This window comes from Oryctolagus cuniculus, chromosome 17 (assembly GCF_964237555.1).
Source record: "Oryctolagus cuniculus chromosome 17, mOryCun1.1, whole genome shotgun sequence".
NCBI lineage: Eukaryota > Metazoa > Chordata > Mammalia > Lagomorpha > Leporidae > Oryctolagus > Oryctolagus cuniculus.
The window spans coordinates 34,069,697-34,091,567 of NC_091448.1; the positions used below are offsets into that span (position 1 = coordinate 34,069,697).

Here is a 21,871-nt window from a genome sequence, read left to right on the forward strand (position 1 = left end):
GACCTGGAAGAAGCTCTGGGCCCCTGGCTTCAGATCAGCCCAGCTCTGATCATTGTGGCCACTGGGGAGTGAACTAGTAGTGGAAGACTCTTTCTCTCTCTCTCCCTCCCTACCTCCGTCTCCCTCTCTGTAACTTTGCTTTTTAAATAAACCTAAAAAGAAAGGCAAGCAGGCAGGCAGGCAGGAAATGTGAAACTTGCCCTAGTGTTCCTCTTTATCTCTTATCTCAAGTAGAATTCCTATTCATTGCATCAGTCTGTGATCAATCATTCTTTGAGGCAAGAAGCCCCTGCCAAGGATAGCACAGTTTCTCACGCAATGGATCCTTCCTAACCCTGGCTGTTATAAAAAGAACAAGAGATGGGCTGGCGCCATGGCTCACTTGGTTAATCCTCTGCCTACGGCATCCCATATGGGTGCTGGGTTCTAGTCCTGGTTGCTCCTCTTCCAGCCACAGTCTCTGCTGTGGCCTAGGAAGGCAGTGGAGGATGGCCCAAGTACTTGGGCACCTGCACCCACATGGGAGACCAGAAGAAAGCACCTGGCTCCTGGCTTTGGATCGGCAGCTCCAGCCGCGGTGGCCATTTGGGGGGTGAACCAACAGAAGGAAGACTTTTCTCTCTGTCTCTCTCCCTCACTGTCTGTCAAATAAAAAAAAAAAAAAAAAGAGAGAGAGAGAGAGAGAGAGAGAGAGAAAGAACTTCTCCAGAGGAAATTAGGGCAGGCTCCCTTGAAGCGATGACATTTAAGACAGGTCTTAAGGAGTGTGAAGACAAATGTAATATTATTTATGAAAGAACAACAAAAGGCAGGCGCCATGGCTCACTAGGCTAATCCTCCACCTTGCGGCGCCGGCACACCGGGTTCTAGTCCCAGTCGGGGCGCTGGATTCTGTCCCGGTTGCCCCTCTTCCAGGCCAGCTCTCTGCTGTGGCCAGGGAGTGCAGTGGAGGACGGCCCAAGTACTTGGGCCCTGCACCCCATGGGAGACCAGGAGAAGTACCTGGCTCCTGCCATCGGATTAGCGTGGTGCGTCGGCCTCAGTGTGCCAGCCGCGGCGGCCATTGGAGGGTGAACCAATCAATGGCAAAAGGAAGACCTTTCTGTCTCTCTCTCTCACTGTCCACTCTGCCTGTCAAAAAAAAAAAAAAAAAAAAAAAGTATGAAGGGAATAAAAGGTTACCTGGGAACTGGGTTGGAGGTTAAGGGCATGTTTCTATGCGCTATTTATCAAGAAGTCTATATACATGTAATTCAAGTAAACGTTAAGGAATGAAATAAAAGGGGGACAGGACTTAGCCCTGTAAAAATGGGCACTACATGTAATCCAAGAGGAATGTGTTCTACCTAGATACTACACATCTGGTCAGCAAGAGGGATGGAAAATACTTTTTTTTTTAAAGATTTATTTATTTATTTGAAAGTCAAAGTTACACAGAGAAAGAAGGAGAAGCAGAGAGAGAGAGAGAGAGAGAGAGAGATCTTCCATCCACTGGTTCACTCCCCAGGTGGCTGCAATGGCCAGGGCTGTGCTGATCCGAAGCCAGGAGCCAGGTCTCCCAAGCTGGTGCAGGTCTCTCACGCTGATGCAGGGGCCCAAGGACTTGGGCCATCCTCTACTGCTTTCCCAGGCAATACCAGAGAGCTGGATCAGAAGTGGAGCAGCCAGGACTCGAACCATTGCCCATAAGGGATGCTAGCACTGCAGGCCGGGGCTTTACCCGCTATACCACAGCACTGGCCCCGGGATGGAAAAATTAATCTGCCTATAGTACCAACTTAGAGGAAAAATGAAACAAAGAGCTATCATAGATTTACCAGGGCCTAAGAGTGGAGAACTACAGAACCCTAAATGTTTTTGAGGAGACAAACAGGAAAGTCAAAGTCAGATCTGACTGGCTCCATGGGCAAGTGAACTGTGTACTAGCTCAGGGTCCTGCACTTGGGACTCCTTACTTGGTTCATTTAAAAAAAAAAAAAGATTTATTTATTTATTTGAAAGAGTTACACAGAGAGAGGGGAGATAGAGAGAGCAAGGTCTTGCAACCACTGGTTCACTCCCCAGTTGGCAGCAACAGAGCTATGCTGACCTGAAGCCAGGAACCAGGAGCTAATTCCGGTCCCAAGGACTTGGGCCATCTTCTACTGCTTTCCCAGGCCATAGCAGAGAGCTGGATTAGGAGTAGAGCAGCTGGGTCTCAAACCGCGCCCATATGGAATGCCGGTGCTTCAGGCCAGGGCATTAACCCGCTGCACCACAGCGCTGGCCCCTCCTTACTTGGTTTAATACTCTGCTACCAACACCTTGAATTCTTTTTAACTAGGAGCTCTCAGGACCTGCGTTGTGGCACACAGGGTAAAGCTGCAATGCCGGACGGGATGTCAGTTCGTGTCCTGGCTGTTCCACTTCCGATCCAGCTCCCTGCTAATGGCCTGGGGAAAGCAGCAATAGATGGTCCAAGTGGTTGGGTCCCTGCTAACCACGTGGGAGACCTGGAAGAAGCTGCTGGTATCAGCCTGGCCCAGCCCTGATCTTTGTGGCCATCTGGGGAGTGAAACAGTGGAGGGAAGATCAGTCTGTCTCTCCTTCTCTCTAAAACTCTGACATTAAAAAACAAAGAAACAAGAAGTTCTCATTAACATTTTGTAAAGGGACACGATACATAGTCAAGGGAGGAAAGATGATGTACATTTTGTAGGGAAGTTCAAACTTTCCCTCTGAAGGCTCAATATTTGAATCTGCTGAGATAAACTGTGAATGGACAGAATAACAGTAGAAAAGCCTTAACAAATGTATTTGATCATGGTTTTATGTGATGGGAGAGGCTTTAAAGACCCAAGGTAAACTATCCATTTATATGCTTAGGTTCAGTGAAGCTTGGACAGCTGAACAGAAATATGATTGGATAAAAAGGATATGATGATAATAATAGACTGAGTGGGGAAACAGCAAGGCCTGTCCAGATTCTTCCCCTCTCTTCCTTCAGGGTAGGGGACAGGACCCTTCCTGGAATACAATGGGGGTCTTAAGACAATCAATCAAACATAATTTCATTATGGCCAACTTTTTTAAAAATTTATTTGAAAGAATTAGAGGGAGGAGGAGGGAAGGAGATAGATATCTTCCATATGCCGGTTCGTTTTTTCTTCCCTCCCACCCCCGGAAATGACAGCAACAGGCTGAAGCCAGGAGCCAGGAGCTTCATCTGGGTCTCCCACGCAGGTGCAGGGGCTCATTAAAAGGGAGCTGGACCAGAAGTGGAGCAGCCAGGACTCAAACTGGCACCCAGATGGGATGCCAGCATTGCAGAGGCAGCTTAACCCTCTAGGCCACAGTGATGGCACCCTATGGGCAACCCTTACACAGCAAAGTGGGGAAAAGTTAAGAGCAATACTTTTGGGTTTTATGGCTGGCTTTGCAGAAAAGGGGCTCTGGTTTCTCTAACCCACTTTGGGGAAGAGGGATTCTAGTTTCCATTGCTTGCCTTGGGGAAGAATGAGCCGCAGTGACACAGTATGGCAGAAGGTTGGACCAAAACTTTAATTTTGAGACCTTCATTTTGGGATGTCTCTTTTCTTTTATTTTTTTTAAATATTTATTTGAAAAGCAGAGTTACAGAGAGGCAGAGACAGAGACATTATACAGCCTATTTCACTGCCAGCACCCTGCATGGACTTCACAAGTGAGCTGTACTGGTCACTTCTGTCACAGGAGGACTTCCTGAAGCTCATGCCTGCTTACTTTAAACCCACCAAAAAGAATGATCCATGGGGAATCTCCTTGAGAAATGCCTTGGACCACAACAAAGACTTGGATCTATGTTTGTCTTTCAGATCCTTTCTCCCAGTGATGAACCTCTTATGTGACTTTCAAGCATAGTATGTACCTCCTAAACCTGTAGGTGATAACATTCCTCCCTCCCCCATTTTGTATCTGTCCTAATCTTTGAAAGGGTGTCCGTGAAGGTGTGCTCTCCATCTTAAAGATCCTAAACCAAAATAATATATGACATGTCAATTTATGCAAAAAATCCTAAAGCATTCACCATAAAAAATTAAAAAAAAACCTTTAAAACATTCATAAGCAAAGTTCACAGGAAACACGATCAATACCTTAAACCAATATATTTCTTTGAAATAGCAAGACTACTTGGAAAATGAATTTTTAAAATCATTTTACAAGTAAATGATTCCATTTCCTAACATTTACATGTCTACTTGCCGTTTCTAATAATTCTCCACATAATCTACAACCCCCCTAATTTCTTTAATGGGTTAGGATAAAGTTTTGCATACCATCATCTTTCCAAAGCAGAAAAGTAAGAAAACTTTCAACTGGAAACAAACTAAAATTATACCATATATAAGGGAATGATGGAGAGATGAAAGCATTGAGGCATGTGGAAAGCCAGAAATGGTAAACTAAATGGCTCAGCATGAGAAAAAGAGTAATCACACCCCGTGTGCAAGGAGTTAGAGTCAACTGAAAGTATAATAAGAACAGCAGCTTCCAACCACTGCCAACAAAACCAGAAGATGTATACATCCTGCCAAGATATCTCCCCATGATTCTTAGCATACTGTTTTTAAACTGAAAATACAGGGGAGAGCGCGAACGCAGTCCCCCACTACCACAAATTATGCAGTCGAGTTTCCCGCATTTGGGGAAATCGCAGGGGTCAGCACACCCGGAGTGCAATGTGTGAGCCTCGCCCTGGGAAAACCACCTTCGTGATCATGGTATCTCCCCTGCCAGGTAAGTATGAGTGTCATGGAATGCTTGACATATTACCCTCAGATTCCATACACTCTACAGATAGGGTCACTGCATTTACAAAGTTCCAGACCATCACTTGTGACATAGAGGTTTCTCCAAATTTTAACAGCCAAAAAATAACATTTTGTATACTGAAATACTTTCAAAAACCCAAGCAATGTATGTAGAGTGTGGACAAGACCAGAAGACATAGCGCTCACATACATAGCTCAGCCCCTTTGGTGACGTCATAATTGCACGACGAATATGAGGCTATTGGCAAAAATGTCGGTGACCTAATTCTGGTAATTTATGAACCTTACTTCATTTATGTGGCAAAGCACATTTTGCAGACGCGATTAGAAATCTGGAATGGGGGCCGGCGCTGTGGCTCAGTAGGCTAATCCTCCGCCTTGCGGTGCCGGCACACCGGGTTCTCGTCCTGGTCAGGGCGCCGGAGTCTGTCCCGGTTGCCCCTCTTCCAGGCCAGCTCTCTGCTATGGCCCGGGAGTGCAGTGGAGGATGGCCCAAGTGCTTGGGCCCTGCACCCCATGGGAGACCAGGAGAAGCACCTGGCTCCTGCCTTCGGATAGGCGCGGTGCGCTAGGCGCGGTGCGCTGGCCGCAGCGGCCATTGGAGGGTGAACCAACGGCAAAGGAAGACCTTTCTCTCTCTCTTTCTCTCACTGTCCACTCTGCCTGTCAAAAAACAAATAAATCTGGAATGGAGGGGCCAGCGCTTGGTTAATAGGGGAAAGCCATCAGTATCCTTTACGGGAACCGGCTGGAACTTCAGCCTCAGCCGCTCTACTTTTGATCCAGTTAGCAACTAATTGCTGGAGAAGTGCTCGGCCCCCCGAACCCAAGATAAAAGTTTCAGAAGTGAGATCGCCCAAGCTCTGGGCCAGCCATTACAGCATGAATCTGGGATGGGAGACATTTCACATCTTTTGAAAACATGATACTAACAAGGGTTAGGATTAAACCAAAGCAAAGAAGCTAGATAGAACCATACAAACATACGCAGAGAAAACCACAAAGAAACCGCAAAAACCTGAAACTACCATACTCTTCCTTTGAACAAGAAAAACCAGGGGAAAGCGCGAACGCAGTCCCCCACTACCACAAATTATGCAGTCGAGTTTCCCACATTTGGGGAAATCGCAGGGGTCAGCACATCCGGAGTGCAATGGATGAGCCTCGCCCTGGGAAAACCACCTTCGTGATCATGGTATCTCCCCTGCCAGGTAAGTATGAGTTGAAACGGTTGCTTGGCATCTCACTCTCATATTCAAACTACTTCAAAGTTAAGGTAATTTTTATCATGCAATCTAGCAACGTTCCTCATTTTTCAATAAAAAAATTCAAACTGCAGTAACAAAACATCAGTATTTCTATTTATGGTTATGCCAAAAATCTTGGGAAATATAAACCTAGAGTGCTAAAGACCGGCAGCCACTGCACTTAATCTACATATTCCACACCCCTTTTGCTGAGCTCATTTAGCGTCCTTTTCCTAGTATACTGGCAGATGCTACTGAACTAAAACTTAAAGATAAACCTACATAAACTTTTGCCTTCAAAGATTTGTCAATATTGGTATCACTGTGATTTCTGACACAGTTCACCTACTTGTTGTCCATGTAACCTGAATGAGCAAATCTGAAAAGATGAAATCTGGAAAAACTAAAATTGACAATTCACAGCATGTATTGTTCAATATATATCAAGTCAGTACAAATCTTCAGGCTTACGTGCAGCCTGCTCCCTTTCAAACATGAAACAAATGATCATCTTCACTTGAGAGATGAGTTGTACAAACGCTAATTCTAATTTTGAAGGGAAAAAAACAGGGAAGAACTGAGTTCCCCGCTTGAGGCCCACAGTGGGACAGATGACTGTCATCACTGGAAAACACCTTTGTGACCAATGTCACCCCTCCTGTCTTAAACAATGGCTAAGAATTCACATATTCCAGGCCCACCTAATACCGTGATCACAATTCTCAACCCTTTCCATTCATTCCTCACAGTACATTAGAATTTGAGTTTCTAAGTTGAACAGATGTATTCTTTAATTGTCTCTGCAACATTACTAGAACCACCCTATTTCCCAATTCTTACATAAAAGATTTCTTCTTGTAGTCTCTTCTCTTTCAAAATAAATTAGCCACTTTTATATCTTTAAAACAGGAAGAAATTACTGCTATATTAAAAATAATCGTAATTAGGCCGGCGCTGTGACTGACTTGGCTAATCCTCCACCTGCGGTGCTGGCACCCTGGGGTTCTAATATAGGCTGAGGTGCAGGGTACTAGTCCCAGTTGCTCCTCTTCCAGTCCAGCTCTCTGCTGTGGCCCAAGAAGGCAGTGGAGGATGGCCCAAGTGCTTGGGCCCTGTACCCGCATGGGAGACCAGAAGGAAGCACCTGGCTCCTGGCTTCGGATCGGTGCAGCGCTGGCCATAGCGGCCATTAGGGGAGTGAACCTTTCTCTCTCTCTGTCTCACTGTTTACAACTCTCTCTCTGTCTCTCTCTCTCTCACTGTCTAACTCTGCCTGTCAAAAAAAAATCGTAATTAAAGATTAACACACAATAACCAAGAACACAGAAGTGTCCAAAATAGGAAGAAAAAAATGGGGCAGGGGGAAGGGGATTTTGTGATGTAGGGGAAAATTACTACTGAAGACTTTTTTTTCCAACAGACTATCAGTTCGATTTTTATATATTTTCTTCTGTAAACAAGTATTATATGTGTGTTTTATGCATATAAAGAAATAAAATCTATAAATATTTTTATGTGAAACAAAAGTTAAGATATCTCAAAATCTGATTGCAAACTATTTGAATAAGGGGAAAAGGTCATACATAGGACCTATACTGGTAATAATCACCAACAATTCTTAAATCCCAAATGCCAGTTTCAGATTTGTGGTTAGCAGTACATTCTTATTTTGTTTTTAAATATTTTATTTATTTTTTATTTGAGAGGTAGAGTTATAGTCAGAGAGTGCGAGAGACAGAAAGGTCTTCCATCTGCTGGTTCACTCCCCAAATAGCCTCAAAGGCCAGAGCTGGGCTGATCCGAAGCCAGAAGCCAGGAGCTTCTTCCAGATCTCCCATGTAGGCACAGCGGCACAAGAATTTGGACCATCTTTTATTGATTTCCCAGGCCATAGCAGAGAGCTGGATCAGAAGAGGAGCAGCTGGGACACGAACTGGTGTCCATATGGGATGCCAGTGCCTCAGGCAGAGGCTTAGACTACTACACCACAGCACCGGCCCCTATAATTAAGACTTAAAGAGAAATTCTGACACACACTATAAGATAGATGAACCTTGAAGATATTATGTTAAGTCAAATAAGCCCAATCACAAAAAGGATGGATTCTATACATTCCACTTATATGAGGTATCAAGTGTAATCAAAGTCATTGAAACATAAACTATAATGGTGGTTGCCAGGAACTAAGAGTAAGAAATGAGTTTTCTTAATTAAAAAAAATTTATTTGGGGCCAATCCTGTGGCTCATCTTGTTGATGCCCCAGCCTGCAGTGCTATCATCCCATATGGGCGCTGGTTTCAAGTCCCGACTGCCCCATTTCTGATCCAGGTCCTTGATGATACACCTGGGAAGGCAGTGAAAGATGGCCCAAGTGCTTGGTTGGGCCCCTGCACCGGTGTGGGAGACCCGGAAGGGGCTCCTGGCTCCTAGCTCAGATCAGCTCAGCTTTGGCTGTTGTGGCCGTTTGGGGAGTGAGCTAGTGGATGGAAGACCTCTCTCTCTGTCTCTACCACTCTCTGTAACTCTGTCTTTCAAATAAATGAAAAATAAATGTTTAAAAAATTATTTTACTTTTTACTTGAGAAGCAGAGACACATAAAGCCAGAGGGAGTGTGTGTGCTCTCACTGCTGGTTCACTTCCCAAATGTCTGCAATAGCTGGGAGCTGGGAAGTAGTTCAGATCGCCCATATGGATGGCAAGGACCATGCCACTTGAGCCATAACCTGCTGCCTCCTGGGGTGTACATTATCAAGAAACTGGAATTGGGAGCAGAGTCAGGACTAGAATTCAGTTAACTTCAGTTGGAACACCAGTGTCCTAATGAACATCTTAACTGCTAGACCAAACACCTGCCGTGGAGGTTGTTTTTTCTTTTAAAGATTTATTTATTTGAAAGGCACAGAGAGAAAGAGAGAGAGAGAGGGATCTTCCATTTGCTGGTTCCCACCCCAAATGGCTGAAACAGCCAGGTCTGGGCCAGGCCAAAGCCATGAACCAGGAACTCCATCCGGGTCTTACACATAGGTGGCAGGGACCCAAGTCCTTGGGTCATCATCTGCTGCTTTCCCTGGTGCATTAGCAGGAAGCTGGATTGGGAACAGAGTAGTCAGGACTTGGGCTGGCCTTCTGATATAGGATGGCACTCTGACATGAGATGCTGGCCTTGCAAGTGGCAGCTTAACCCACTGTACCACAATGCTGGCCCCATGGAGTTGTTTGTTTATTTAAATTTTTTTCTTTTTCTTTTTCTTTTTTTGACAGGCAGAGTTAGACAGTGAGAGAGAAAGAGAAAGAGAAAGAGAAAGAGAAAGAGAAAGAGAAAGAGAAAGAAAGAGAGAGAGAGAGAGAGAGAGAGAGAAGTCTTCCTTTTGCCGTTGGTTCACCCCCCAAATGGCCGCTACGGCTGGCGCGCTGCGCCGATCCGAAGCCAGGAGCCAGGTGCTTCTCCTGGTCTCCCACGCGGGTGCAGGGCCCAAGCACTTGGGCCATCCTCCACTGCCTTCCCGGGCCTCAGCAGAGAGCTGGACTGGAAGAGGAACAACCAGGACAGAATCCTGCGCCCCGACTGGGACTAGAACCCGGGGTGCCAGCGCCCCAGGCGGAGAATTAGACTAGTAAGCCGCGGTGCCGGCCTGTTTATTTTTTGAATTATTTTTAGATATTTTTATTTATCACATCTGGTGTTGTGGCATAGGAGGTAAAACCCATTGCCTGTGACACCAGTATCACATGTATACCCGTGTTCCTGTCCCAGCTGTTCCATTTCAGATCCAAGTCCCTGCTAATGGCCTGAGAAAAGCAGTGGAAGATGGCCCAAGTGTTTGGGCTTCTGTCAGTCACCCACGCGGGAGACCGGATGAAGCTCCTGGCTTCAGCCTGGCCCAGTGCTGGCCATTGTGGCCATCTGGAGAGAGAATCAGCATATGGAAGATATCTCTCTTTCTCTCCCTCTCTGTCACTCTGTTTTTCAAAATAAGTTGTTGTTTTTTTTTTTTTTTTTTTTTTTTTAAGATTTATTTATTTACTCGAAAGTCAGAGCGACAGAGAAGCAGAGGCAGAGAGACAAAGAGAAACATCTTCCATTTGCTGGTTCACTCTCCAAAATGGCCGCAATGGTCAGAGCTCAGCCCATCTGAAGCCAGGAGCTTCTTCTGGGTCTCCCAAGTGGGTACAGGGGCCCACGGACCTGGGCCATCTTCTACTATTTTCCCAGGCCATAGCAGAGAGCTGGATTGGAAGTGGAGCAGCCGGGACTTGAACAGGCACCCATAAAGGATGCAGGTACTACAGGTGGCAGCCTCACCCTCCATGCCACAGTGCCAGGCAACTCAAAATAATTTTAAACAGCCAGGGCTGAGCACAACTGAAGCCAGGAGCCTGGAACTCCCTCAAGGTCTCCCAATTGGGTGGCAGTGGCCCATGTACTTGGACCATCATCTACCTCTTTCCCAGGTGCATTAGCAGGAAGCTGGATCAAAAGTGAAGCTGTGTCACAGGGCTGACCCTAACCTCAAATTGCAAAAGACAGGGGCCAGCGCTGTGGTACAAAGGTTAACATCCTGGCCTGAAGCCTGGTATCCCATATGGGTGCCGATTCTAGTCCTGGCTGCTTCTCTTCCGATCCAGCTCTCTGCTACGGCCTGGGAAAGCAGTAGAAAAATAGTTCAATTCCTTGGGCCCCTGCACCCACCTGGGAGACCCGGAGGAAGCTCCTGGCTCCTGGCTTTGGATTGGCGCAGCTACGGCCATTGCAGCCAATTGGGGGGTGAACCAGTGGATGGAAGACCTCTCTCTCTCTCTCTCTCTACCTTTCTCTGTAACTCTTTCAAATAAATAAAATAAATCTTTTTTCTTTTTCTTTCTTTCTTCTTCTTTTTTTTTTTTTTTTTGACAGGCAGAGTGGACAGTGAGAGAGAGAGACAGAGAGAAAGGTCTTCCTTTTTGCTGTTGGTTCACCCTCCAACGGCTGCCGCGGCCAGCGCACCGGGCTGATCCGAAGGCAGGAGCCAGGTACTTCTCCTGGTCTCCCATGGGGTGCAGGGCTCAAGGACTTGGGCCATCCTCCACTGCACTCCCGGACCACAGCAGAGAGCTGGACAGGTAGAGGAGCAACCGGGACAGAATCTGGCGCCCCGACCAGGACTAGAACTCGGTGTGTCAGCGCTGCAGGCAGAGGATTAGCCTATTGGGCTGCAGCACCGGCCAAAATAAATCTTTAAAAAAAAGACAATAAAAACATTTCTGAGCAGCTTTAAATTATCCAGCTTATGACTATTTGAAAACTTTCAATGTTTACATTTTACTCCACAGTACGTTAATGCTTACTTAATAGACAATGTTTTAAATGACTCACCAGTTAAATAATTCAACCCTTCCCTCTCTAAAGAAATCTGAAGAAAACAGACAATACAGGAAGGTGCACATTCCATATTTATCCCCTAGCTTTGCTTAGTTTCAGGTGCCTAGCTTCATAAACCTGGATGTTAGTTTGAAAGCTGAGCAAACTGCATCAAAGAAACTTTAAGAATTATCTTGGACATGGTAGTCGGTACAGGCAACTCAAGGACCAGAGAAGGTTATTAGCACCTAACTGTATAGCTGATGGCAGAATCCACAAGTTTCTTAAGTCTCCACCGCTGATGAAATAAAATTCTAAATATGACCAATCCCACTGAGCATGACCAAGCTAACAGAAAAGCTATCGCTGAATGTGGTAACACCAAATTTTCTTCACCCAGGAACCAGGTTGCATTGTAAGCATAAGCATGAATTTCCTGGAGGACAACACTTAATTAATGCCCAGTGAGTGCCCAGGCATAGATCATATTAGAAGTACAGCAATGCTCTGAGCGCCAAGCCGCATTTGGACCAGTCTGGCAGCCTTTCTGGGGTCTCCTACACTGGGTACAAACTGAGCAGGCTCTCCTGTCGTCAGTCCCCCTGCCTCTGCCCCGCCGCGGCCCTTAGGAGGGGCTCACCGTCTGGAGGCAGCTCAGGGTAATAAAAAAACGATACTAGGTTTGAATTTTGGCTTTGAGAAAAACTGTTCTGGGCCTTGAGGCCCGAGCTCTGTTCCGGCGGAATGCCTAGGAGCATTTACGTGTATAGGATTTGTTCATGTGCTCCGCATAAGCTGTTTCCTTCTTTAGCTCCTAAGAACTTGAAGGGCCCTGATTTACAATATTTCAGGAGGTCCTTTAAGCCGACAAGTAAAGTCAGGGTGAGGAATCCAGGCAACAAGTAGGGTACAGGTTACTCAACTGAAAAAGCCAGCCGTGCTTCCTGGACAAGGAGAGACCCTTACAAGGCATCTTTCAAATTTCCTTCTATTTTCCCCAGAGTTCTGTGTTTTCCAAGTGGCCATTTCCACAGCCTGAACACCCCTTCCCAACTCCGTCACGGAACAGGCGTGTTCCAGTACAGGCCAGCCCCTCCCTCTCCGAACCCCAGAAACCCCGGGCTCATTACGTGCTTACTTTTCCAGCTATCTTCTTGAACTAGGCAGGCCGTGAAGCTCTAACAGACTCAGAAACCCCCAAACGCCAGGCCCGACTCGCGGGAAGGCGTCGGCGGGTGGGTGAGGGGCCCGGACGCCGAGCGTTTTCCCCAGCGGCTGTGGGGGGCTGGCCCACAATCCTTTGCGAGGGCGGGAAGTCTGGGGGGGCAGGTGCGGGGGTGTGGACGGCTGGCGAGAAGAGCCAAGAGACTTGCACCCTAATGGCACACTGGTTAGTCTTTCTATGGCTGTTTCCTGGACTTCCCATTCCAAACGTCCAGTTACCGGTCAGTGTACCCTCATTTTCCCACTGCTCCCATTCGGGGAGATCATTTCTATAAAATGACCTAGCCTTCCATGAGACAGGCCAGGGCGAAGGTGAGGAAATGTTGTGTGCAGAGCCCTCTGGGCCTGGCTGTCCACCCTACGGTCTAAATCCATTTTTAAGTCACAATATACATCTGATGAGGAAACCACACACGAGATTTGGAGGAATCGCAGTGGAAATGCCGCCGATGCGAACGTTAACACAACTTCACACGGCCGCGAAGGCCAGGCCCGCATGCGGCCAGGCCGCAGACCACGCCCCCTCCGCGCGTTGCGTGTGACGTCACACGCACGCCCGTCTCTGGGCGCGAGAGTTTCGGCGGTCCGAAGTACAGCCCCACCCTGCGTGCGCTGAGGGGCCGTGTCTTGAAATGCAGCGGGATTTAGCGAGTTTTCCGCTGTCGCCGGCGGTGCGCGTGAAGCTGGTGACTGCGGGCTTCCAGACGGCTGAGGAGCTCCTGGAAGTGAAGCCTTCCGAGCTCAGCAAAGGTAACTGCTGAGGGCCGGTGGCGACGCGCTGGCCGCCGTCGGAGCCGCCCGCGGCGGGGCGCTCCCGCCTGCAAGGCTGATTCAGCCCAGGCTCCGTCGCCGCGTCCCGCCGCCTCTCACGGCCGCGTTTAGGCCGAGAAACAGTTTCTTGACCCCGCTTAACAGTTGTCTGAATGGTCACACGAATTGTGGCTGCTTTCTTTGTGTTAGTGCCTCCTGGATGCGTTGAGGATTCTCTCATGCCCAAAAGAACGCTTTTACTAGGATTTTGTGCAATATGCAGATGAGAGCCGGTCTCTTGTTTTGAAGAGGTTAAATGACTTTTCATAACTAGGTTAGGAACTAGTGGAGACAGAACGGGAAACTAGAAAGACTACCTAATCTTATTCTCCGCTCCAAAATTCCAAGGATGCGAATTCTTTGAGACATGTAGGATTCGTGTAGGTAGAGCCACTGAATGAGAAAAGAAGTAGAAAGAAGACACCCCTTATATAATTCACTGAAAAGACTAAAACCTTATATTCCGAGCGCCGTGGTTGCATGTATTGGAGGGAACCACTGCATCCTGTAGTGCTCTCGCTGTGCATATTGCAATATGGGATGTCCAGACCTGCGCATCTCCATGGAAGAAGATGAAACAGACTTTTAAGCTAATGCCCTTAACAGTGGGAGATAAGGTTTCAGTTTACCACTGAACAATAACTTGTAGACCCAACCTTAACTATTTAAGTAGTCATACCACAGACTGTGTCCCCTAAAGTTTGATGGGCTCTTTTTCTTTCAATAAATAGGGTTTCCGAAGAAGAAATGAGAGACCCAGTAATAATTACAAGCAATTATTGATTGTTTTGGATGACCTTGGTATTTACCAAGCCTTTTTTTTTTTAAATATTTACTTGAGAAGCAGAGTTACAGAGAGGAGACACAGAGAGGTCTTCCATCCGCTGATTTACTCCCCAAATGGCCACAATGGCTGGAGCTGGGCTGATCTGAAGCCTGGAGCCTCTTTTGGGTCTCTCCTGTGGATGCAGGGGCCTAAGCACCTGGGCCATCCTCTGCTGCCTTCCCAGGCCATAGCAGAGATTGGAAGAGGAGCAGCTGGGACTAGAACCAGTGCCCAAATGGGATGCTGGTGCCGCAGGTGGATGCTTTAACCTACTGTGCCACAATGCTGGCCCCTTACCGAGACTTTTACATGCATTGTTTTCATTTTTATTTTACAAAAGAAAAAAATGTGAGGTACAAAAATTTAACATAGTAAGTGGTGCAGTCAGGATTTACAATGTGAACAATCTGACTTAAACGTGCTTTTTCTTGGGCATCAACTTTATTTGAAAAAGAGAGGAGGCTGGCATTGTGGCATAGTAGGTTAGGCCACAGCTTGAGATGCCAGCATTCCCTATGGTCACCAGTTCCAGACTTGGCTACTCCACTTAACAATTTAGCCCCCTGCTAATGTGCCTGGGAAAGCAGTGGAAGATGGCCCAAGTGTTTGGGCCCCTGCACCCACATGGGAGACCAAATGAAGCTCCTGGCTTTGGCCTGGCACAGCCCCAGCTGTTGTGGCCATTTTGGGAGTGAACCAGCAGACAGATTTCTTTCTAACTCAAGTAAAAATTTTTTTTTGACAGGCAGAGTCACACAGTGAGAGAGAGAGACAGAGAGAAAGGTCTTCCTTCCGTTGGTTCACCCCCCAAATGGCTGCTACGGCCGGAGAGCTGAGTCGATCTGAAGCCAGGAGCCAGGTGTTTCCTCTTGGTCTCCCGTGCGGGTGCACGGCCCAAGCACTTAGGCCATCCTCTACTGCCTTGCCGGGCCAGAGCAGAGAGCTGGACTGGAAGAGGAGCAACCGGGACAGAATCTGGCGCCCCAACCAGGACTAGAACCTGGGGTGCCGGCGCCGCAGGCTGAGGATTAGCCAAGTGAGCTGCAGCGCTGGCCAAAAATAATTTTTTTTAAAAGTGAGTTATTCCAACTATTGGTTCACTCCTCAAACACTTTCATCAGTCAGTACTGGGCCAGGCTGAAGTCAGTAACCTGGATTCAGTCTGAATCTCTTATGTGGGTGGCAGGGGCCCAAGTACTTGAGCCATCACTGGCCACCTCCCAAGATGTGCATAAGCAGGAAGGAGAATTGGAAGCTGAGCTGGACTCAAACTCAGGGACTCCAATTTGGGATGCAGGTGTCTCAGGTGGTGGCTTAACCTGCTATGTTACCACTCTGGCCCCACCGTTACCTTTTCTTTTCTTTTTTTTTTTTTTTTTTACAAGTGGTAGTCAATTTATTAAAACAGTCGGTTGGCTTAGGCATCTGCAATGGTGACTTCAACTTCCACTCCCGGCTCAATGCTGATGGAAGTGATCTGTTTCACAATCTCAGAAGGGCTGTGCAAGTCAATGAGCCGTTTATGGATTCGCATCTGGAAGCGGTCCCATGTCTTAGAACCTTCACCACAAGGGGTTTTTCTTGTAGTGATTCGCAGTGTCTTGGTAGGCATCCGAACAGGTCCTTTCACTTTCAGATTCTTCTCCTTTGCTCCTCTGATCAAGTCAGCACACACCTTCTCCAGGGACTTGACGTTGCGGCTGGTCAGGGTGATCCTAATTCGGTGAATGGCCACCTCTGGTTCCACGGGCGTCTTTCCGGTGTCTTTAAAAGCCATGGCTGCGGCGCGGCTTCCTGACCGACTTGTTCCTCGGCGAGAGCGAACAGCGGTGAGTCAGGAGCAGGAGCAGGCGCAAACACGCTCCGCACCTAATGCTACCGCGTCGTCTTCAGAAAAAACTTTTCTTACTACCAAAATTATAGTTCATATACTTAAGTCAGTCACTGATTTATCAAACTGACATATGATGCCAGACTCACCATTGTTTGTTTCTGTAGCATCTTTTCTGTTTTCACTCCACATTGTCAAATAGAAATGAAACCATGTAGTTGAGGAGAATAACTATATTGTTAAAAATATTTGCATTGGGGCCGGTGCCATGGCACAGTAGGTTAATCCTCTGCCTGTGGCGCCAGCATCCCATATGGACACCAGTTCTGGTCCCAGCTGCTCCATTTCCAATCCAGCTCTCTGCTATGGCCTGGGAAAGCAGTAGAAGATGGCCCAGGTCCTTGGGCCCCTGCACCAACGTGGGAGACCTGGAAGGAGCACCTGGCTCCTGGCTTTGGATTGGCGCAGCTCCAGCCATTGCAGCTATTCAGGGAGTGAACCTCAGAAGGAAGACCTTTCTGTCTCTCCCTCTCACTGTCTGTAACTCTACCTCTCAAATAAAATGAATAAAATCTTTAAAAAATTTTGTGCGTTGAATAATTGTTCTCATTAAAAGTTTGGAGTGATTTAGGAGTTTATTTAAAAAAAAATTTTTTTTTGAAAGAGTAACAGAGAGAAAGGGAGAGACAGAGATCTTCTATCTGCTGGTTCACTCTCCAAATGGCTGCAATGGCTAGGGCTGGGCCTTGCCAAAGCCAGGAGCCTGGAATTCCATCCTGGTCTTCCAAGTGGGTGGTAAGGACCTAAACACTTTGGCTGTCTTCTGCTGCTTTCCCAGGTTCATTAGCAGGGAGCTGGAGCTAGATCAGAAGTGGAGCAGCCTGGACTTAACCCAGTGCACTTATAGGATGTTGGCATCTCAGGTGGAGGCTTAACCTGCTATGCCACAATGTCGGCCCCCGCCATGAAATGAAATTTTTATATCAATGTTTCCATGAAAAGTTCTTTTGAATAATACAAGGCAGGGAGGCACAGTGTTGTGACACAGTGGGTTGAGCCACTGCTTGCATTGTTAGAACATCAGTTCAAGTCCTTAATGCTCTGCTGCTCCAACTCCCTGCCCTTTTTTTTTTTTTTTTTTAAGATTTATTTATTTATTTGAAAGGCAGAGTTACAGAGAGGCAGAGGGAGAGAGGAGAGAGAAAGAGAAGTCTTCCATCCACTGGATCACTCCCCAGTAGGCTACAAAGGCCGGAGTTGAGCTTCTTCCATGTCTCCTACGTGGTTGCAGGGGCCCAAGCAGTTGGGCCATCTTTCATTGCTTTCCCGGGCCATAGCAGAGAGCTGGATTGGAAGTGGAGCATCTGGGGCTTGAACCGGCGCCCATACAGATGCCAGCACTGTAGGTGGCAGCTTTACCTGCTAGGCCACAGCGCTGGCCCCAAGACGGGACTCTTAGATGGAAGTGACTGAAATACGCTTTGTACCTTCAAAATAGAAGGAACTGCTCTGACTGCAGGAGATGTGTCCTAGTTTTGTCCATATTACCCCAACACTGTCCATTTTTCTGAAGGGAATTTAAATATCTTCAACACTGCTAGCCCCACTACTTTTTTTTTTTTTTTTTTGAAAGGCAGAGTTACAGAAAGAGAGAGAGAGAGAGAAAGAGAGCACGTACCATCTGCTGGTTCACTCCCCAAATGGCTTTCCTAAGCCATTATCAGGGAGCTGGATCAGAAGTGGAGCAGCTGGGTCTTGAACTGGCACCCATGTGGGATGTTGGCATTGCAGGCAGTTTTGCCTGCTATGCCACAATGCTGACATGTACTTTTTTTTTTTTTTAAGATTTATTTATTTATTTGAAAGTCAGAGTTACACAGAGAGAGAAGGAGGGGCAGAGAGGGAGAGAGAGACAGAGAGGTCCTCTATCTGCTGGTGCTGGCCACAACGGCCGGAGCTGCACTCATCTGAAGCCAGGAGCCAGGACCTTCTTCCAGGTCTCCTACGAGGGCGCAGGGGACCAAGGACCTGGCCATCTTCTACTGCTTTCCCAGGCTATAGCAGAGAGCTGGACCAGAAGTGTAGCAGCCAGGACTTGAACAGGCATCTGTCTGTAGGGGAATGCCGGCACAGCAGGTGGCAACTTCATCCGCTACGCCACAGCACTGGTCCTGACATGTACTTCTTAAAGTTATACTTTGTTTTAGGACGTTAAAGAAGTCATTCATCCTTGTTTGAAAAAGCATGTGTATATTTTATGAGAGCAAGATAGTAGTGGCTTCATAAGAGACAGTGAAAGTACAATTTACTTCTATGTCCTTTATTTTCATTTTATTTGAAAGGCAGAGAGACAGAGTGCTTCCATCTTCTGGTTCACTCCCCAAATACCCTCAATAGCGGGGCCTGGGTCAGGCTGAAACAAGGACTAGGAACTCAGTCTAGGTCTTCCATGAGGGTGACAAAGACCCAAGTACTTAAGCCATCACCACCACCTCCCAGGGTGCACATTAATCAGAAGCTGGAATAGGGAGTAGAGCCCAGACTTGAAACCAGGCACTCTGAACTGGAACGCAGGTCTCTTAACCACCATGCCAAATACCTACCTGTTTCTACTTCTGAGATGCTCTTGTGGGTACTCAGCTATAACTTCTTTTAATTTTGTTTCTGAGATAATAAATATTTATGTAATGACTAATAAAACAGATGCCTTTATTGAAATGAAGAAGTAAAAAGTTAATAGTAGATAGTTAAGATGTTACTTTTTTTCAAGATTTATTTCTTTGAAAGGTGGAATTAGAGAAAGAAAGAGGGAGAGAGAAAAAAAATATTTTCCATCCACTGGTTCACTCCCTGAATGATTACCATGACCAAGGCTGGGCCAGGCTAAAGCCAAGAGCCAGGAGCTTCTTCCAGGTCTCCCACAAGGATGCAGGGGCCCAAGCACCTGGGCCATCTCTCACTGCTTTCCCAGCTGCATTAGCTGGAAGCTGGATCAGAAGTGCAGCAACTGGGACTTGAATTGGCATCCATGTGGAATGCCATCACAGGTAATGGCTTAACCAGCTACTTCACAACACTGCCCCAAGATGTTAGATTTTTACGGTTTCTTTCTACTCTACTCATAGCATCAGTGTTATCTAAAAATCAAGATTAGTAAAACCCATTATGTGTTAGACTATTTTAAATTTCTAAAGTCAGGATTTTTTTCTTATTTTCATTTCAGAAGTTGGGATATCTAAAGAGGAAGCCTTAGAAACTCTGCAAATTATAAGAAGAGAATGTCCTACAAATAAACCAAGATATGCTGGTACATCTGAGTCAGGCAAGAAGTGTACAGCATTGGAACTTCTTGAACAGGAGCATACCCAGAGCTTCATAATTACCTTCTGTTCAGCAGTAGATAATATTCTTGGGGGTGGAATACCCTTAATGAAAACAACAGAAATTTGTGGTGCACCAGGTGTTGGAAAAACACAATTATGGTAAAATAAAATGTTCCCCTCTGAAGGGTGGGCTTAATAAACATTGATTAAGACAGTTGTTCTGTGGGTTTACTATTGGGAGACCAAAAAAGGCACGTACATGCTCCTGTGTGAGTGTTTCAAGCAAAAATCAGTTTACCATTTGTGTTACATCAGTACCCCATCTTGATAAATTGATGTAATTATCTTATAGAAAATATTTCCTTGAAACTTTGTAGTATGGTCATTAGGATAAATGTGCAGTCTTTTACTTTATTCACTTCTTAAAATATAGTTGAAAGTCAATTGTTTGAAAGTAAATTAATGTATAATAAGAAAGGACCAGAAGCTGTAAAAACCATTAAAAAGTCCATAATTGTGCCTTTTTTTTTTTTTTTTTTTTTGACAGGCAGAGTGGACAGTGAGAGAGAGAGAGAGACAGAGAGAAAGGTCTTCCTTTGCCGTTGGTTCACCTTCCAATGGCCGCCGCGGCTGGCGCGCTGCGGCCGGCGCACCGCACTGATCCGATGGCAGGAGCCAGGAGCCAGGTGCTTTTCCTGGTCTCCCATGGGGTGCAGGGCCCAAGCACCTGGGCCATCCTCCACTGCACTCCCTGGCCACAGCAGAGGGCTGGCCTGGAAGAGGGGCAACCGGGACAGAATCCAGCGCCCCGACCGGGACTAGAACCCGGTGTGCCGGCGCCGCTAGGCGGAGGATTAGCCTAGTGAGCCGCGCATAATTGTGCTTTTATAGGCATATCTCCACCTTACTCCAAGCATATTCATATATGAGAATATCTGGGGCCATGGAGAAACAGCTGTCTGTTACTCTGAAGAGTATAAAAATATTTTCATTCATTTATTTTAGCAATACTAAATAATAATTATCTGGAGTTTGATGATCATGATAAAGATTTGGTCATTTGATGTAATTGTCTTAACAGCATGCAGCTGGCAGTGGATGTGCAGATACCAGAATGTTTTGGAGGAGTAGCAGGTGAAGCAGTTTTTATTGATACAGAGGGAAGTTTTATGGTTGATAGAGTGGTAGAGCTTGCTACTGCGTGCATTCAGCATCTTCACCTAATAGCAGGAACACACATGGAAGAGGGTAAGTTAGCAAAATGGCCCCCTTTTTTTCTGTACAATAAAAGTAATTTACATTTTTGCCCATCACAGACCTCAGCAAGAGGACATTTGGAACATGAAGCTTAATGACTTGACTGTACTATTGTTAAACTCTCAGATGTCTGTTACAAAATGAGAAGGGCCACAGCCTGATCTGACCTTTTTTTCTACTTTTATGACCCTTGCTTTTTACTGCAGGGGCTTTGTTTCTCAATGTCTGACTTCAAATTAATATACTCCATCCTGCCAGGTGTAAGCTAAAGTTGGACACCTTAATATAAGCAAATGTTAAAATGCATTCAGTATATATTGATTTCCACATTGGTTTCTCCAAAACCAAATGTAGCTATGGCTATGAAAAGCACTTCTGGAAATGTTTGAAATGTTACACTGACTGACCTTTTGGAGCTTTTAGTAGTATATAATTGCACTAATTGTATCATTAAAGTGTTTGAGAAGCTTTTTTTGTGCTTACAATGTGGAAATACTTTATTTTTAAAGATTTATTTATTTGAAAGGCAGAGTTAAAAGATGAAAAAATAAGGATTAAAGAAAAAATAAACAAATGAAAGGCAGACTTAGAGGCAAAGACAGAGATCTTCCATCTGCTGATTCATTTCCAAAAAGGCTGCAATGGCCAGGGCTGGACAAGGCTGAAGCCAGAAGTCTAGAACTCTTTTTGAGTCTCTTTTGTGAGTGGCAGGGGCCTAAGTACTTGGACCATCCTCTGCTGCTTTCCCAGGCACATTAGCAGGGAGCCGGATTGGAAGTAGAGCAACCAGGACTCAAACCGACACTCATATGGGGTACCAGCATTGCAGGCAGCAGCTTAACCCAACTGTGCCACAATGACAGCCCCAAGTATTTGATTTTAAAGCAAATTTTGAAAAGGTAATTTGTGTTCCGGCTTTTTGCTTTCAATTATAAAAGTACATAGTTTCTGATTTGACTTTTTAAAATTCATTTATATATATTTTTTCTTGAATCCTGACATGTATACTGCTGGATTCTACTTTGTGGTTTTCTCTATAGTTTCTTATATGTACAAATTTTTAAAAATTTGTTTACTAAAAGACAGCTCCCATCTTCTCTAGCACTCCCCAGATGCCTGTAATGGCCACAGGCAGGCCAGGCTAAATCTGGGAACAGGGTCCAGATCTCCCACTTGGGGGCCAGGAATCCAACTACTTGAGCCATCACCTGCTGCCTCCTAGG

The 21,871-nt window shown here is 46.2% G+C and overlaps 3 protein-coding genes and 2 non-coding genes across 49 annotated transcripts in view; 1 reads left to right on the forward strand and 4 right to left on the reverse strand.

The window, feature by feature from the left end:
- The window catches only part of TEX14 (testis expressed 14, intercellular bridge forming factor), a 154,599-nt gene extending 141,524 nt beyond the window's left edge, over positions 1 to 13,075 (reverse strand). For 9 of the 28 annotated variants that reach the window (XM_070060959.1, XM_070060966.1, XM_070060955.1 and 6 more), the window contains exon 1: positions 12,516 to 13,069. The gene's annotated coding sequence lies outside the window, so the exon portion shown is untranslated. Of the gene's footprint in view, positions 1 to 12,515 lie in introns of all 28 variants that reach the window. The other 19 variants (XR_011383536.1, XM_070060970.1, XM_070060943.1 and 16 more) reach the window with 7 other exon arrangements.
- Positions 4,600 to 4,763, reverse strand: LOC127484552 (U1 spliceosomal RNA). The gene has a single exon (XR_007911615.1). It is a non-coding gene; the product is annotated as a U1 spliceosomal RNA (small nuclear RNA).
- On the reverse strand, positions 5,846 to 6,009 carry LOC127484515 (U1 spliceosomal RNA). The gene has a single exon (XR_007911576.1). It is a non-coding gene; the product is annotated as a U1 spliceosomal RNA (small nuclear RNA).
- Positions 13,076 to 13,126: 51 nt separating the features above from the next.
- The window catches only part of RAD51C (RAD51 paralog C), a 57,451-nt gene continuing 48,706 nt past the window's right edge, over positions 13,127 to 21,871 (forward strand). For 7 of the 18 annotated variants that reach the window (XM_008271207.4, XM_051824793.2, XM_051824794.2 and 4 more), the window contains exons 1-3: positions 13,128 to 13,351; positions 19,292 to 19,550; positions 20,473 to 20,639. In XM_008271207.4, coding sequence (XP_008269429.1) covers positions 13,234 to 13,351; positions 19,292 to 19,550; positions 20,473 to 20,639 — 544 coding nt within the window. In that variant the 5' untranslated portion in view covers positions 13,128 to 13,233. Of the gene's footprint in view, positions 13,352 to 19,291; positions 19,551 to 20,472; positions 20,640 to 21,871 lie in introns of all 18 variants that reach the window. The other 11 variants (XM_051824788.2, XM_051824792.2, XM_051824789.2 and 8 more) reach the window with 5 other exon arrangements.
- LOC100354063 (small ribosomal subunit protein uS10) lies at positions 15,590 to 16,131 on the reverse strand. The gene has a single exon (XM_002719262.5). The coding sequence runs from the start codon at positions 16,012 to 16,014 to the stop codon at positions 15,655 to 15,657; it is 360 nt and encodes a 119-aa protein (XP_002719308.3). The 5' UTR covers positions 16,015 to 16,131; the 3' UTR covers positions 15,590 to 15,654.

Coding starts and splice junctions, on each gene's coding strand:
- LOC100354063 (XM_002719262.5), bottom strand. CDS start 16,014: ATGGCTTTTAAAGACACCGGAAAGACGCCCGTGGAACCAGAGGTGGCC.